Below are 17,127 nucleotides of genomic sequence, written 5' to 3'. Positions count from 1 at the left end.
AACGCGTACTTAAGCAACTTAAGGCTATAACTACCGAGGATATAAAAGCATATCGTAATCGCTTTATAGCCGAAGCCCTCTAGCAGTCCGAATCCGGTATCTCGATCGGTAAAGCTATTTTTCCTGTACGAATCGATCTAGGTCTAGCGACGACTAAAGCGGAAGTACGCTAGAGAAAAAAGGACTAAGCCGCTACTATAAAGGCTAGGAAATCCGCTAGTAGACAATTTGATAATATACGGCGACAAAACAAGCGAGCCCTAGGATTAGTATAGTAAGAGAAAGAGAAAGAGAAAGTAACTACTAAGAAGGAGATAGGGATAGCTACTATATAGAAGTAGAAGGAGAAAGAGGGGATACGAAAGGAGACAGCGTAGGCGGGAGTAAGTCGGATAGCTACTGCCTAATAGAGATTAGTAGCTATAATAGATAAGTTTTATACTAACAGTACGAAGAAGCCGACTAGATACTCGATAGTCCGCTAGCAAAATAGTACGAGGAAGCGGAAAGCACCTATATCCGATTAAAGTCCTACCCGCTAGGTACGAATAAAGACAACCGCTACGACTCGCGCTATAATAGCATAATAGCATACCGCGACCGTACGCGCTAATATATAACTAGCCCTACTAAGTCGCCGATATTACGCTACCCTTAACGCCGCCGAAGCAGCAATTACTAAAAACGAACGCAAGCTCGGTTTCACTGCTTAAGACAAGTTTACTAGAATAATATAAGCAGAAAAAAGAGTAGGGGTTATATAGTAGGAGAAAGCGAAGGCTAACTAACTACTAGTCGAGAAGGAACGGGCTAAGAAAGAGAGAATCGATCGCGAACTCGACGTACGTATAGCTAAAGGCGAAGGTATATCGCGCGCGTAAGAAGCTAGACGAGTAGAACGGCTAATATCTATAAAAGAACGCCGTATATAAGAGTAGGCCGAATAAGAGGAGGATAAGCGAATATACAATAAGAGGGTAACAAACGAGGTAGCGAATACAGAACGGCGCCGACTAGACTCGCTAAGTATAAGCCTAGGGATATAGCTTAAGCACTTTATTACAGTATATATATCTAGCAAGGCGAAGTCGGCGCAAGGGGAAGTCTATAGTACGCGGACTATAAAGAAGACTACTATCGAGGAGTTCAAGCATCTATATAGTAATATAATCCGAGAGGATATTACTTTGCCGCTATACGTCGAGAAGTTGCGAAGAGGGCTACTCCCGGTCTAAGTTAATATATATAGCGGTATAGTATCAAGCTAGCTAGCGTTACTTAGTTGTTTTCTAAATGTAGGCTAGGCGGTTATATAGGCACGAAACGTTTAATATAAGGCGATGTCTAGTTAATAATCTACCGAGCCGACGGACGATAAGGAAGCGTCCTTATTCTAAAGGGCATTCGCCGACATAATAGCAGGCCTACTACGCGTTAACTTAGATAGTATAGCCGAGTCGGAGGAGCTAGACGATTAGGATATAGACGTAATAACGGGCAGTGTTGAAGACGTATATACTAATATATATAAGTTTGTAGGACGTCTCGGCGTAAGAATAACTAGCGTATATAAACAATATCTAATATAGATACCGGTAATAGAAAGCCCGACGGTACGGGCTATACGCCGATAGCGTATTGCAACGAATAGCGACGACTTTCTATATAGAGAGTAGGAAGACGAAGATACGCGACTAGCGCTTACTACCGAGATAAACATCTTTATTACTAATAAAGAATATCGTAGACCTCGTCTATTCGACTCTAATAAGGCACCGCTAGAGTAGCGATTTTAGCGGACTAGGCTCTACGAGAGGGGCGGTTCTAGGCTTAGTAACAGATTAAGCCTCGTATCTAAAAGGGTATAGTCGAGTTATTAGTTATAGTTAACCGTTCTCCCGCGAATTTCTATATCTATAGTAGGCTACTATAGATATAGAAACACCCCGCGCAATAGCCGCCTACCTCGGATAAAGGGTTTTATAACGATATTACGAAACAACGGTATCTAGTAATAGATGTATAGGGCTTACGCCCCGAGAGGAGCCGTCCGCCGGGTAAGCGGTTAAACTATTGCTTATAGCAAAGCTATAAGGGCGGCTATAAGGCTGTAGTCGTTCTCGCGCGAATTTCTATATCCGTAGTAGGCTACTATAAATACGGAAAATCTAGTTCTAACTTAGTACAGCTATCGTTAATTGCTACGTAAGTATGTTATATAACGTATTGTGCTTGTCGGACTAACCCGTACGAATTTCTGTATCCGTAGTAGTATTTATAGAATATAGAAATTCGCGTAGGGTAGTCGGACAGATATAGATCGCTAGATTCGGGGTCTTAGCAGGACATTAAGGCCGCTAGTCTTCCTCTTACAAGACCTTACTTAGTAGATCGTCGAATAACATTACTATTAATACTATAACTACCCGTAGCTCCGTAGTATATACCGCCTAGCAACTACGTTCCTACCGAACTATAGCGATAGACATACCTTACCCGCTAGCGACGGTTATATCGGAGACTCGGAGTCGATAGAAACAACACGAATTACTCGACGCGATTGCTACAGCCCTCGAAGAACTATACAGATACCGGACTAGCTATCGCATACCGCGTATTTAGTATAAATAATATAACCCGAAGGTTTGTCGAGTACGTTAATATAGATAGCAACACAGACGCGCCTATATAGAGCGATACGTCCTATATATAGATAAGAGGTTCTATAACGTTACTACCGATAAAGGCATCTAGCTCGAGCTAGTTTAAGATGCTTATAAAGGGCTTACGCCCCGAGAGGAGCCGTCCGCCGGGTAAGCGGTTAAACTATTATATACATTGTCTACGAAACTAACTAGGGAATTTGAGTATAGGTCGCTATAGCATATATATATCGTATAGCTAGCGGATAGCCGCGCTTCTCGAAATTAGTCGTATAATAAAGAGGCATCGGCTTCCTTCTAAACTCCGCCGGAAGCCTATAGTAGCGGCTGCCGACATAGCAGATAACTTTAACTTACTCTTATTATAGCATCGGTATAAGGATGTTATAAATTATAACTAAATAGAAGCAAAGGGATATAGCCTCGGTACGAGGATGCTATAAATTACAAACAGAAGCAAAAGGATATAGCCTCGGTATAAGGATATTATAAATTACAACTAAGTAGAAGCAAAAGGATATAGCCTCGGTATAGGCAAAAGGATATAGCCTCGGTATAAGGATGTTATAAATTACAACTAAGCAGAAGCAAAAGGATATAGCCTCGGTATAGGCAAAAGGATATAGCCTAGGTACGAGGATGTTATAAATTACAAACAGAAGCAAAAGCAGAAGGACACGGCATCGGTATAGGCAAAAGGATATAGCCTAGGTGCGAGGATGTTATAGATTACAAACAGAAGCAAAAGCAGAAGGACACGGTATCGGTATAGGCAAAAGGATATAGCCTCGATGCGAGGATGTTATAAATTACAAGTAGAAGCAAAAGTAGAAGGATACGGCCTAGGTACGAGGATGTTATAAATTACAAGTAGAAGCAAAAGCAGAAGGACACGGCATCGGTATAAGGATGTTATAAATTACAAGCAGAAGTAAAAGCAGAAGGATACGGTATCGGTATAAGGATGTTATAAATTATAGGCAGAAGCAAAAGCAGAAGGATACGGCATCGGTATAAGGATGTTATAAATTACAAGTAGAAGCAAAAGCAGGAGGATACGGCATCGGCACAAGGTACGGCATCGGTATAAGGATGTTATAAATTACAAGCAGAAGCAAAAGCAGGAGGATACGGCATCGGTATAAGGTACGGCATCGGTATAAGGATATTATAAATTACAAGTAGAAGTAGAAGGACGCGGTATCGGTATAAGACGCGGCATCGATATAAGACACGGTATTAGTATAAGACACGGCATCGGTGTAAGACACGGCATCGGTATAAGATACGGCATAAATTCTAAATAGAAGCAAAAGGATATAGAGGGTTAGGTAGATTTGTAGGTTAATCCGGTAATAGGGCAGAAGTAGGAGACTAACTTACCTTGCCTTACAGTAACAAGACAAAAGCAGAAGACTTACTAACCTTGCTTGCCTTAGAATAAGAGACTTATATAGCCTTTATAGCAAGGGCAAAATACTTACCTTACCTTAGGAGTAAAAGGTAAAAGACTCATCCTCTGCCGCCTAGAAGTCTAAGTTTTATAGGAGGCTATAGAAACTCGATCGCAGCTAGAGGCTAGGCTTATACTATTCTCGATTTTCTAGTAAGGGGTAAATTCACTTTAACGCGGTACTTTAGCCGAAGTAGGGTTACCTTAGTCTAACAATATTAGACCTCCTAATCTAATATAGGTATCTCGGAATAGAGCTCTTACGACGCTGTGCCCGAGGGCTTTAGAACTAATGTTTAAGGAAGCGCGATACCCCCTAGGGTTCTAGGCCGAAGCCCGAGGTTTTACGTAGTATTTGAATCCTCTAGGTAAAGGATATTTACTAATAACTAAGCAGAGGAGGGACTGCACTCCTAACCTTACCTACTAGTATAGTAGCAGGCTCGCGTCGCTATTAGATACTAACTATTAATTCTTATATATATATATGCCTTTACAGTTGTCGCTCGCGTAGTAGCTTAATAGTATAGATTATAGACGAGGTAAACTTTCTACGATATAATAGTCGTAGGTTTAATCTACGATATCGTCCCTAATTATTTACTATTCCCGGTATAGTAGACATAGTAACTCGGCAAGTATCCCGCTAGAGGAGTAAATATAGAACGGTATATACTAACTGCTTAATAAGTCGACGTCTAAGGAGTTTCTAGAGTTCCGGATCTCGCAAACTATCCGAGCCTAAGCCTTAAGAAGATAACTAATTTCCGTATCCGCTAGCCGACCTATTAAATATAGAAACTCGCAACCTCGAGGCTAAACCTAGAGGCTAGTTTCAATTTCCGTATCCGCTAGCCGATATATTAAATATAGAAATTCGCAACCTCGAGGCTAATTCGGAGCCTCGAGGCTAAACCTCGAGGCTAGTTTTAATTTCCGTATCCGCTAGCCGACCTATTAAATACAGAAATTCGCAACCTCGAGGCTAAACCTCGAGGCTAAACCTCGAGGCTAGCTTTAATTTCTATATCGACTAGTTATTCTACCGAATATAGAAATTCGCAACCTCGAGGGTAATTCGGAACCTAAAGACTAATTCTAACTCGAATTTCTGTATCCGCTAGTCCCTATACTAGATACAGAAATGCGGAATCTCGAGGCTAATATAGAACCTCGACCTCGCGACGGGCCCGACCGAATATCTAGCAGGTAGCGGCAATTTCTACCTTCGCTCGTCTATCTATTAAATACGGAAAATAGCGACATCGCTAAATAATATAGGAATAGAATAAACGTACTATACTATAACGACGAGACAAGGGCCGGAGCAGGCAAGGCGTAGAGATCTCTTCTAGATCTACGTAAACTATATTAAATATAGTTTTTAGTTTAAAAATGCGGAAAAGCAGAGCTAGTAGAAATATATAGACTACTAGAGCGAGAAACTAGCTATACCGCTAGCACTAAGACTAAGAACCCTAGCAGAAACGAAACAATAGCCTAGTAGCCCTCGTTCTTCTTCTTCTTCGTATCGAGACGGCTATTTATAATCGGTTAGTCTTGCTCTCGGTATACTTAGTACGGTTAGCGATAGACATATATAACTTCTTACTAGATCGAAGACGACCTAGCAGCGTCGCCGCAGCGGCGACCTCTATAGTGCCCTAGGCGGGCAGGAAGTTAGCGGCGCGCGCGGCGCGTAGTATAGAGGTTGCTATACCGATCTTAATTAGCCGCTACGACTGCTAGCGAGCAACAGACTTCGTACTAGAGCGCATTGTTACTTCCTATACCGTTAACGTAGTTCTTGTATTTAAGGTAGTGTTATAGATAAGGGTAAGAGGGTATATAGTCGAGAGGGCGTAAGAAGATATATACTACTACCCGATATAATATTCGATTCTATCGAAGTTGCTATTATATTGTTAAACCTTACCGTACGTAATGTTTAGTATTATATAATAGTATATGCCTTAGCTAAATAGAAGGACTTTACTTAGCTTTACTTTACTTAGAATTTTACTAGATAGGGGTATAGGACTTTACTTTCCTAGGCGTTTTGCTAAAGTAGCATTTTAGCATTATATACGCTATCTTATATAATACAGAAATCCTACTTTGCTTTTTAGGTATAGTAGTCGCGATATCCTATATAGCGAGGATGCGCGACCTATCTTATTGTTTAAGGCGACAACGATAGGGTACAGAAATAGAGGGTATACCGTACGAACCTTAAGCCTTTACAACTGTACTATAGATACAATAATTTCTGTATTTGCCTACGTACCCTATAGATGCGAAAAATCGTAGATAGAGTAGGAGGTGCTAATATTTCCTATTTTAGTAATTTCTATATTAATGGATTCCTATATATGTAATTAATATACTAATGTATGTACCAATGTTATGAAACTATACCATTTTAGAAATCCCAGGCAATGTTGCCAATGTTGTCCTATCTCAGTAATTACTATGCCAATGAGTCCCATTTGAGCATTTACCCGAATCCTAAACTGCACCAACGTCCTGACATCACCCACAGGACCCTCCCTACAACTACACCCCATCCCAAGCCCAATCTGCATTCCAAGCCCTAGGTCTCTATACAAACGCAGAAAGTTGTCCCATGTGTGCTTCAGCAATCCGGTGGTCGGGCTTCAAAGAATATATCTACGGGACAAGCATCGACAAGCTAATAGAGAAGGGTTGGGGACAGATCCGAATCGGAAGCATGGAGGTGATGCGAGAATCTTTCGATCTTGGCACTTCGACGAGATTGATTGGGGAGGTGTTGACGAATGAGACGGATCTATGGAAAGTTGATTATTTTTGAGATACAGGACTAACTCTAGCTATAGGCTTTAGTGGCTTCATATACCTGCGTATAATAAAGCCCTTTCACATAGCTAAGAATGTGTGCTTGCGGTAAGGTATGTAGAGTCCTTTGTCCAACAGGATCCTTACTTTTTGTGGCAGTATGATCCTAGTTATCTTTGTCCGAGGGGTTGTGAGAGGGTGGAGGGGAGTTGTAAGGCTAGTGGATGAGCTCAGTTTCAACCCAATGCTCTCGAGCTCCACTGCTGTACTTTTCTTACCTCTGACCATGCAACTGCAAAATGTATTCTGTACAGAATTCCTTGCTTTGGAGGATGTGATGTTGTATTCGCCAGCCCACTCTGGCAGAGCATGACATTCGCCGCTGAAAGTTCAAATTAGCACGAAGTCATGACTCAAGCTGGATCCAATGAGGTCAATAGATAACGGTATAGGATTTGGGGACGTCCCCGTTTCGCTTGAAATGCGCGAGCAGCGTTCTGACCAATTCATGCAAAAAAACATCCGAAGCGGGTGTTGTAAGTCTATCAGGGTATATACGCTCATGCAGTCTCCGTATCGCATCTCTTTATGCTGACTTGTTCGGACGATCCGTCCTGGGAGCTTGATGTGAGCCTCTCTTGGGGTCCAAAATCTAGGGGCCGCTTGCCTTACAATAGTGGGTTCGATCGATATTCGGGCGCTTCACCATTGATTGGTCTCTTCGCCACGTTGTCGGCTTCAACACCGTTCGGAACGTCGTCGACATTCTCGGCAAGCCACTTCTCAGCCTCGAGCGCGGCCATGCAGCCGGTGCCTGCTGATGTCACAGCCTGCCGGTAGTGCTTGTCCTGCACATCACCGGCGGCGAAAACACCCTCCACGCTCGTCTTTGTAGTGCCAGGAGTGTTGATAATGTAGTTGTCCTCATCCATCTTGACTTGTCCCTTGAATAGCTGAGTTGCTGGATCGTGGCCGACAGCGTAGAAAAGTCCATTGGCTTGGATCTCCTCGGTCTCGCCAGTCTTGTTATTCTTGACGACCATGCTCTTCATTAGTCCTCGCGGACCTTCGTCTCCTTTGATCTCCACACCTTGCGTATTCCACTTGACCTCAACCTTAGGGTGAGTGGTAAGTCTGCGTGCATTGGTCTTGCTGGCACGGAGCTGGTCTCTTCGCACGAGGACGTAAACCTTGCTAGCCTTCTTGGTCAGGTACAAGGCCTCTTCTACCGCACTATCTCCACCTCCAATGACCACCAAGGGCTTTTCGCGGAAGATTGGCAATGAGCCGTCACAGACTGCGCATGCCGACACGCCATTCCCCCAGTACTTCTCTTCACCGGGCAGATCCAATCTTCGCGCCTTGGCACCCGTCGCAATGATGATACTGTCGGTGGTGTGTGTTTCCTCTTCCAAGTTCTCATCGTCTCCCATGGGGTGCAACCAGTACTTGAAAGGCCTTTGGCTGAGGTCGACCTTGCCAACAGTCTGGCTGATGATTTCTGTTCCGCACTCTTCGCTTTGCGCGCGCATTTGGTCCATGAGCGTAGTGCCCTTGATCATCTTGAAGCCGGGAAAGTTTTCGACCTCATCGGTGGTGGTCAATTGTCCGCCAGCAGCAATTCCAAGGGCAAGAAAGCCCTCGTACATGACGGGCTTCAGATCTGCTCGGGCAGCATAGATGGCGGCAGTGTGGCCTGCGGGGCCGGAGCCTATTATGACCAGCTTGGAGTGCATGTTGCGCGTGTGTTGGAGGAGCGGGGAGTTGAGTGCAGAAGCAGACGACGGTATGCTGGTGCTATTGGGCTTGTAGAGGGCGGCGAGTGCGGCGACAGGGAGAGTGATGCTGCTTCGGAGAGGGCGCAAGGCTGCGCGGCGAAAGGCAGAGGAGAACAGCTTGGCGACTCGAAGGGAAATGTGTCAGATAAGTGCAATTTTATTCTTCGGACGGAAGTGGGTGCATGTGTCGATAGCGATAGGGATGGCGATGGCGATGGCGATGGCGATGGCGATGGGAGTAATGTCAATGTCACTTGCACATGGGAGTCTTCCAGAACACGAGATCGATCACGTAAGCTGGCGCGGCGGCTGGGGGCAGAATCGAGAATGGCGAGCCGAAAGGCGTGCTTCTCGGTGCAACTCTTGAAAAGTAATAATGCCCCTCTGAAAAATATTCTAATGCCCCTCGGCCGCTCCTTCCTCAAGCATCCATGTCATCTCCGACCCGCACAAGTCCCGACTCCCGAGGCCCTTTGACATCACTCCCTGAGCACCTCGACATCGAGCAGCGCATAGGCACTCCATTCTGAGACGGACATCACTCCGTAGCAGAGCTCAGATGTGCATCCAGAGTTATACAAACCCATTAGGAGACCACTCGTCCGTCCACTGCACAGGACTTGCGCTCCTGAATACTCCATCACTGTCGAACATTCCTTTCATTCAGACATGTGCCTAATTCAAATGGAAATGGCACTTCAAGCCCATCGCCAACGTCTGAGCCAACATATACGATCTCCCCGAGTCGACGTCTGCATCCTCTAGAGCCCAGCCCCTACACGCTCCCTTGAACCCAAAATGAATGCAATTGGCAGACACGCCCCCCTTCACTCCATCTCAACATCCTCATTGGACCTCCCTTCTTCATCCTCCTCGCCAGCAACGCCCTTCTCCACCACTTCTGCGAATGACGAGTTCGCTTTCTCCACATCCTCGCGACTCTTCTCCTTCATCGCCGCATTCATGTTGAGGAACCGATCCATCAACGTCTCCTCGCGATGCTCATGGACCTCTTGCGCCTCCTTCTCGCCCTGCTCGCCGCCATTGCGATCTTCGTTGTTAACGGTCCACGTCTCATAGCTTTCCGCCTGGAAGAAGGCGCGGTAGTTGTTGACCGCAATGCGCATCTTGAGCTTTTCCTCATTCCTCGACTCGAAGAAGCGGCGTCGCGCGTCAATATTGGCTCGGCGTGCCTCAGCAGCCGCGCCCGCCGCCGCCGAAGAATCGGAGCCGAAGAACGATTTGTAGCTAGAGTCGTTGACGTAGGGCAAGAGCACAGTGCTCTGATCCACCCCGTCGGTGTCGTCCAGCGAAGAGTAAGAGGCGATATAGTATCGCCAGCGAGTCTCGCGGTCAAGCGCTGTAAGTCCATCGTCTGCAATGGCCTCGTCCCGCTTCGTCACGAAGATTCGCACTCTGCTCTCCAATTGATCCTGCGCGCATGGTTAGCATTGCTTCCGAAATCTTGGTTGAGACATCACTCACAAAGTCAACACGGTAGAGCTCTCCATCCTTGACCATCTTCTCGACCGACTTGCGATAGTCAGTCTGCTGCTGGGCAGTGCTGGTGTCTTTGACGCGATCCTTCTTAAAGAGATTGAAGATCTCCGCAGACCTTTCCTTGCTGTCGCTGTTGATGACCTGGATGGCATCCTTGGCCAGCGTGCTGATTAGCTTCTCGAATGGGTAGAGTGGGTACCCAGATTGCAGATAAAATCGCCGAAGCACTTCTTCCACTTCAGACATTTCGATGGCGCCTTCCAAGAAATCTTGAAGCTTAAGCAGCATCTGATTGTAGTATGATGTATTACCACTGACGTCTTGGAAGTAGTCACTCGGAATCTTGTCGATAATGCCGAGCTCGACCGCGGGCTTGACTTGTTTCGCGTCATCGATAGCTTTTCGTACCGACGCCTCAGAGAGCTTGATCTTGTGTAGACGCTCGTACAGCATGATGAACAAGCGCAGGAAACAGTAAATGGTGCTGTTCGCCCAGAGCCGGTAGGTATTTCGTGCTTGTGGCTCCAATGGATTAACATTCTCGCCACTTAGAATATTGTTCTCGACAGGGTGTTCGAACCATCTGTTAGTGGACACGTCCGCCTTGTTCTCAACGTCTTCAGTGGTTTCCACGGCCATCTCATCTGGATCGATATTCGAGGCGACATCCGGTGTAGAAGCACGACTCGCTGAGGCGTTGCTGTCGCCATCTCTCTTCGGCTTGCGACCACGGCTGGGATCGAGAGCAGCACGGCGCAGGTCTCCAATCTTACCGTTACCCTTACGCGAGCCGATGGATGCAGTCTCCTCACCACCCGACAACAGCTCGTCTCCGAGAGCACTGTTCTCTGACCGAAGCTCGATCTCCTTACGAAAAGCTGCGTTGTCCAGACCGAAGAAGAGAGGCACGAAGTCCTTAATGAAGTCCACAAGTTTCGGATGATCGGTCTGAAGCTGAACCTGTTCGATGTGGACCAGGATGAGATGCGTCGCATCGACGAGCACCTCATTGTCGACGATGCTGAATTCCAGCTGTGGCTCGCGCATGACGCCAGGCAAGTTGTTGCTCTGACGCTTCATTTCCTCGTAGCGAACCTGGATCTCGCCTTGGAGTGTCTTTGCCTGAAAGGCGCGGCGGTCCATTTGCTTGGCCTGCGCAGCTTGATGATCAAGCGACTTCCAGAACATCTTTTGAGTCTGTTCGCGCCAAACTTTCTCCCACTCGCGCTGTGCCATCTTCCAGGACTCAAGGCGCTCCTTAATTCTGTTCAGCAGGACTGGGATGACTTGGAAAGGTTGGTGGTGTAGCGAGTTGATGACCTCTTGACCCTTCTCGCGACCGTAGATTTTCATGATTATCCGCTTGTAGATGGTCTCACTCTGGCCACCCAAGCCTGGCGGAAGCTGATAGTTGCGCTGTGCCAGGTCGTCCATTCGGCGAAGCTGTGTCGCAATAGGCTCGAGCAGCTGCACAGTCCTAGCAGCCGCTTCGATGTTGAAGTCGTAGTCGTGTCGCTCCTCTTCGATCCTGTGCAGACCTTCTTCATGCACATTTTTTCTATGCGCGATGAATCCAGAATCCTCCGAAGCCCAAGTTGGATGCGAGGCCCAGTCGTCATTTAGCACTGAATTGCACAGCTCGTCACGTCCACTGCATGGCTTCTGCCGCTCTCGCTTGGGTAAGAGGCGATAGCTTGGGCCGAGACCTCGACAGTTGCTGAGCATAACTCTGCCCGATGGCACTCGAGGCTTATTCTCAATCAGAATGTCGCGCTCATCGTATCCCAGCCAGTCGCGGAACCACTTGAGTAGGTCCGGGTTGCTACCGATGAAGGCCTGCGCTCTGTACATCAAGGTACCGCGATCAATGAGATCCTGACTGAACAAGTTGCAAAGCTTGAGGAATTCATTGAAGACATTCTTGTTGCTGATCGCCTTCTTGGCCTTGTCGAAAAATGCCAGCTCCGAGTCGGTCGCGGCGGAAGTCGTTGTCGGCTCGAGAGGCATTGGAAGAGATGGAACCAGTGTTGGTGATACTGGTGGCTGCTCGTTCTGGCGAACAGTCTGCATGTTGTTGTGCTTCGCGCGCTTAGTGGGTGGACCCGGGAAGATATGGCCTCGACTGGGCCCAGGAGCACCGTCAACTGCACCCGCAGTACCCTGTCTTCCTACTTCACGCTGTCGCTTCTTGTCTTTGGTCGAGGCGGGCGTAGGCGCAAAGTTTCCAACAGGTGGCAGTCCGCGGGATTGACCTGGTGTACCCATGTGTGGCTCACGCGAGATTATCGGGCTTCCACCATAGATGCCAGCACCATCATTGCGCATGTTTGAAGTCATCACCTCCGCTTCGGCTCGAGCGCGCTCTGCGGCCTTAGCTTGCGCTGCTGACTCCGGCAAGAATTGTTTGAAATCCTCGAGCAAATCTGGTGCAGTCTTGAACAAGTGCGTGACTTGGCCGTACACGTCCTGAATAGGCTTCGATTCGCGCTGGTAGGTCTGTAAGATCTCCAGAAACTGCTTATAGATGTCCGGTTGGGATGCGAATCGGTTCTGGAAGAAGTGGTTGTTAGTGCGAAAAGCCTTATCGTGCATCACTTTGCCAGCTTCGGCGGAATTGTTCACAGCCGACAATGGAGACGAGCAAACGCCAGGGTCCATCGGAGGACGAAGTTCACTTACCTTAATTTTGTTAACATAACTGATTGCATGGTTGAACTCCACAGGTCCACGCTGCTTGTCAAGTCCCGCGCCATCGATGGCTCCTGCTGCGTCTCCTTGTCCAGGGAGGGGAGTCGCACGAGGCGAGATACCGGCCCGAATGCCAGCCATTCCAGTGGCAGCGGAAACCGCGTTCTGAAGTGAGTTGACACCGCGCTCTTGGATCGCGTGCATCGCTTCTTGCTCTCGCTGACGCGCCGCAGCGTCAAGCGGCGACAGGTGGTGTTGTTGTGCGGATGCTACTGGACCAACAGGTCTGCCACTTGGGCTATAGGCCATTTGTGCGCTGTGCGAGCCAGGTTGCGGTGTAAATGTGCCATTGGTCGGCCTAGTGCCATCATGTGGCCCGTCCTGCCTGCTCAGTGGTCTCGCGGTCGGCATGTTGCTGACTGTCGTGCCCATTGGAGTGGTCACGCGGATGACATTTGGATCATCACCCTGGCCGCATTCAATTCTATACCCAGGAGGCAAGAATGTGTTGAAACCTTGGATCAGCTCCGGGTTACCAGCGAAAAGTTGACTGACTCTGCCGATTACACCTGGAGTATCGATGGCGCCAGATTTGAAGTCCTTCATGATGTCCAGGAATCTGTTATACACATCCGGGTGCTCAGCGAACTGGACTTTCACCTGGTCGAGGTAACTGAGGGCGTCGTTCAGTATGGGCTGCTGACCCTGGCCCTGCTGACCTTGTGCCATCTGCTGTTGTTGCTGGCCAGGCGCACCTGGTCCGTATGGCGGCGCAAGTAGACCTGCGTGCTGCTGGGACGCGCTCGGCGGTTGCGAGGGCTGTACGGGACCGCCAGCGAAGACGTTTCCAGGTCCGCTGGGTGCGCCGAGTGTGTGAAGAGGTTGTGGCTGAGGGACTGCCAGTGCTGGGTTTCCTAGCAGTCCGTTAGGGCCGTGAATGGGGTTTCGCGGACCGACTGCAACTGGCTGATGCAAGTGCGCAGGCGGACCTGGCGGTGCTTGGTGTTGCGGCGCTTGTTCCATGCGTCGCCGTTCCTCCTCGCGATGCCGGCGATCTTCTTCCTCCTTGATGTGAATCTGCTGGTCAAGTTCGCGAGCTCTTTCACGCTCCCGCTCCCGCTCTCGCTCGGCAGCCGAGGGCTGGCCGGTAGCTTGGCTGAGAGCAGGCAGTGGGAAAGCTGAGCCCTGCGGCGGCGGCGGCGGCGGCGGCGGCTGTGATCGCGGGTCTTCGGGTCGATTCAATGTGGGTTGTCGCGGCGAGTTCTGGCTGAGTCCCGCGAGACTGGCCAAGCTGTGCGGCTGGTAGGAGGAGTAGGGACCTGCGGGGTGCGGCAGGCCTGATGGCGGAGATTGATGGGCGGGTCTGCGGCTTGCAATGTCAGTGATGGACGGAGAAGGAGGTGCGGAAAGCTGTGGATGAGAGCGAAGCAAGGCGGAAGCAGAAACTGAGGACGAAGCTTGAAAAAGAAGCTCAGCTCGCTCGTTCGTTCGCCTGTCTTCCCCTCTGCACTACTCCGCGCCGAATGCATTCACACACTGATGATACGCTGACACGCTTTGCGATGGATATAGCAGATACATACCCATATTGGCCCTCGTTTGCATGCTGCGAGCTCCCGCCGGGCGGATGAGGCCAGCGCGCATGATCCATCGTGCTCGGTGCTGCAGGCCAGAGCCTGTACTTTGTTCCGTCTGAGCACGACGCACAGTCTCCGCAGCGAGGTCTTGTTTGCAATGAAGGAGTGTGTCTCTCGGGCAGTATCAGCTTGCGGCGGTCGTGTTGCTACTGCTCTCGTGGTGGTGGTGGTGGTGGTGGTGGTGGTGGTGGTTGGTCGGTTACTGGTCACTGACAACGCGTGCTGGCTAGCAATGTGCGCTCCGTGAACACTAAAGGACAACTAGGCGAACGCGAACGTCGACAAAAGATTTGCGAGCGCACCAAGTCGCGTCGAGCAATCGAGGGCTGCGACGCTCGGCTCGATGCGCCAACTGCGTGTTGTCTGCAACGCTGCAGAACCAGACGCACCGTTCCTTTCCCCGAGTGCGAGTGCAAAGTGCGGCCGAGGGCGCTTTCCGTCTTGACGTATCCGGGGTTTCGTCAGTTACTTCACGCCCGCTGATCGCGGGGAAATGGGCTATACGTAAAATCGCGATTTGTTAGTAGGCCACACGTAAATCTCGATATAATCGTACTTTCCAGTCCCATTCGGATATCTAGGTAGATGCTATTATAAACCGCGAGTCCAAATATTATATAGATAGCCTTGTCCGAGTATATAGTAGCTATAGACCTTACTACCGCTATTTTCTTATATAATTCTTAGCAGGCGCGTCTACCTTATTCCTTAATGCTTGTTATAGCGCGTATCCTCGTATTCCTTCTCTTTCTCTTATTTTCTAGCGCTATATAGATTATATACGACTGTCGCTATAGTATATATAAAGGATAGAAGAAAGGGAAAGAAGCGGATATATACTAAGCGGTTAACTAAGACGGAGAGGATAGAAAGGGTAGTAGAACGCGTCGTTTCGAGGTACCGTAAACTATAGGCTAAATTAGTTAAGCTTAGTATAAAGTAGGTATATAAGATTAAGAGAGTAACTAACCTATATTCGCAGGTCTATTAGCGACTAAGAGGCCGTAGATCGCTATTATCGCGCGCTCTAACTAATACTAAACTCGACGAGTTTTAGGAATTAGTACTAGCGGACTATTATCGAGAGAGGGACGCAATAGGGATATTCGTACTAGTAGCGCTTATCGGCGTTATTATAATAGATATACTAAAGAGGGTAGCGCTAGAAGAGGTTGTTATTCCGCTATTTAGTGCAGATTAGGCGGACCGGTTCCTAGCTCGATATAGCCTTAGTAAGGTAAAGTCTAAACCTATCGAGAAATAGTATAAAGAGGCCTATAACCCTTTAACGATAAGAGCGTAGTTTAATCGGTTCGAAGCGATAGTCGCGCGGCTAGGGGTAAAGCCTTAGAATATATAGAACTTCGATAAGACTAGATTTCGAATCGGGGTTAGTAGTAACGAGTATATCGTTATAATAGACACAAAGCGGCGCGCCTAGACTGCGTATAATACTAATCGTACGTACGTAACTGTTATCGAGACCGTTAACGCGTACGGTAACGTAATCGACTATTAGTTAATTATTAAAAGTATAATAGTCTAAGAACGATAGGTGCCGAAGGAAGGTAAGTCGCTATTGCTACTTCCGAGTCTACTACCTAAGGCAAGAACGATATTAGTTGCTTACTATACCCTTATTCTTAGGTAAGGACAACTTCTTAATTACTATTAACGAGTCCGGTTATATAACAGACGATACTACTATATACTATATTTACTAGTTTAAGCGGAAGACGAGACCTAACGACCTAAACTAGTAGAGAGTACTATTATACGACAACTACGGCTCTTACTGCTTTAAGGAATTCGCTACCTTCGCAAAGCGATACAAAATTTAGTTATAGGGCCTATAACTATATACCTCGCACTTTATGTAGCTACTCGACGTTATACTATTCTAGGTATATAAATTAAGGCATAGACAGGCGGTCTTAGAGGCTATATACCGTAGTGTTAGCGAATTTAGTATACCCGAGTTTATAGAGGCCCTTTTAGCTATTCGGACGAGGATATTTACTAACTATAATATAAGGGCCGCATTCCGTAAGACAGGCCTATTCCCGATTAATAGGGAGGTTCCTTATAAGTATATTCGAGATTAGTATAGCGCTACTAACTATAATTAGAACTAGCAAGTAGTTAAGAGCGAGTTATTATAGGAAGAAGCCCGCAACGAAGAATCTCTAGTAATAGCGGATGCCGCTTAGTAGGAGCACTTAGTATTAGTTAAGCGAGAACGTTTAGTTAATCCTACTATTGTCGATCTAGACGGGTAGTAGTACGCTAATAGTCGCTACTATTTATAGGACCTCGAGAATATAATTGCTTAAGGCATACCTTTATTGCTATCTCGGCTAATCCGTATACTAACCCCTAAATTGCCGGAATAGCTACTTTATACTACGACTAGCCCTCGTACGATTAAGGCGTCTCGTAGTACTATATAAGCTCGTAAGGACTTCCGACGTTCTTATCTAAAGGCAGCTCCGCCGGGTATATTACTATTTAATCTATTTTCCTCGTCGCCTATAAAGTACGTAGAAGAGGTATATAATACGTTAGTTAACGCGGCTATCTATAAGGGTAAA

At 47.5% G+C, this 17,127-nt stretch overlaps 2 protein-coding genes across 2 annotated transcripts; both read right to left on the bottom strand.

Annotated features, from left to right (window-relative positions):
• Window positions 1-7,235: 7,235 nt before the first annotated feature.
• MYCFIDRAFT_58683 (uncharacterized protein) lies at window positions 7,236-8,818 on the bottom strand. Its single transcript, XM_007931577.1, has one exon. It carries the CDS (start codon window positions 8,667-8,669, stop codon window positions 7,602-7,604), a length of 1,068 nt encoding a protein of 355 aa, XP_007929768.1. The 5' UTR covers window positions 8,670-8,818; the 3' UTR covers window positions 7,236-7,601.
• Window positions 8,819-9,323: 505 nt separating this feature from the next.
• MYCFIDRAFT_204881 (uncharacterized protein) lies at window positions 9,324-14,543 on the bottom strand (the record flags this gene model as incomplete). Its single annotated transcript, XM_007932089.1, has 4 exons — window positions 9,324-10,144; window positions 10,197-12,761; window positions 12,891-14,050; window positions 14,483-14,543. The coding sequence occupies 4 exons, from the start codon at window positions 14,541-14,543 to the stop codon at window positions 9,539-9,541; spliced, it is 4,392 nt and encodes a 1,463-aa protein (XP_007930280.1). The 3' UTR covers window positions 9,324-9,538.
• Between the last annotated feature and the right edge of the window lie 2,584 nt (window positions 14,544-17,127).

The sequence above is a fragment of the Pseudocercospora fijiensis genome (genome assembly GCF_000340215.1).
Source record: "Pseudocercospora fijiensis CIRAD86 unplaced genomic scaffold MYCFIscaffold_8, whole genome shotgun sequence".
Classification (NCBI taxonomy): domain Eukaryota; kingdom Fungi; phylum Ascomycota; class Dothideomycetes; order Mycosphaerellales; family Mycosphaerellaceae; genus Pseudocercospora; species Pseudocercospora fijiensis.
Note: the sequence above shows the minus strand (reverse complement) of the source record. Positions and strands in the feature narration are given on the sequence as shown.

Coding starts and splice junctions, on each gene's coding strand:
- MYCFIDRAFT_58683 (XM_007931577.1), bottom strand. CDS start 8,669: ATGCACTCCAAGCTGGTCATAATAGGCTCCGGCCCCGCAGGCCACACT.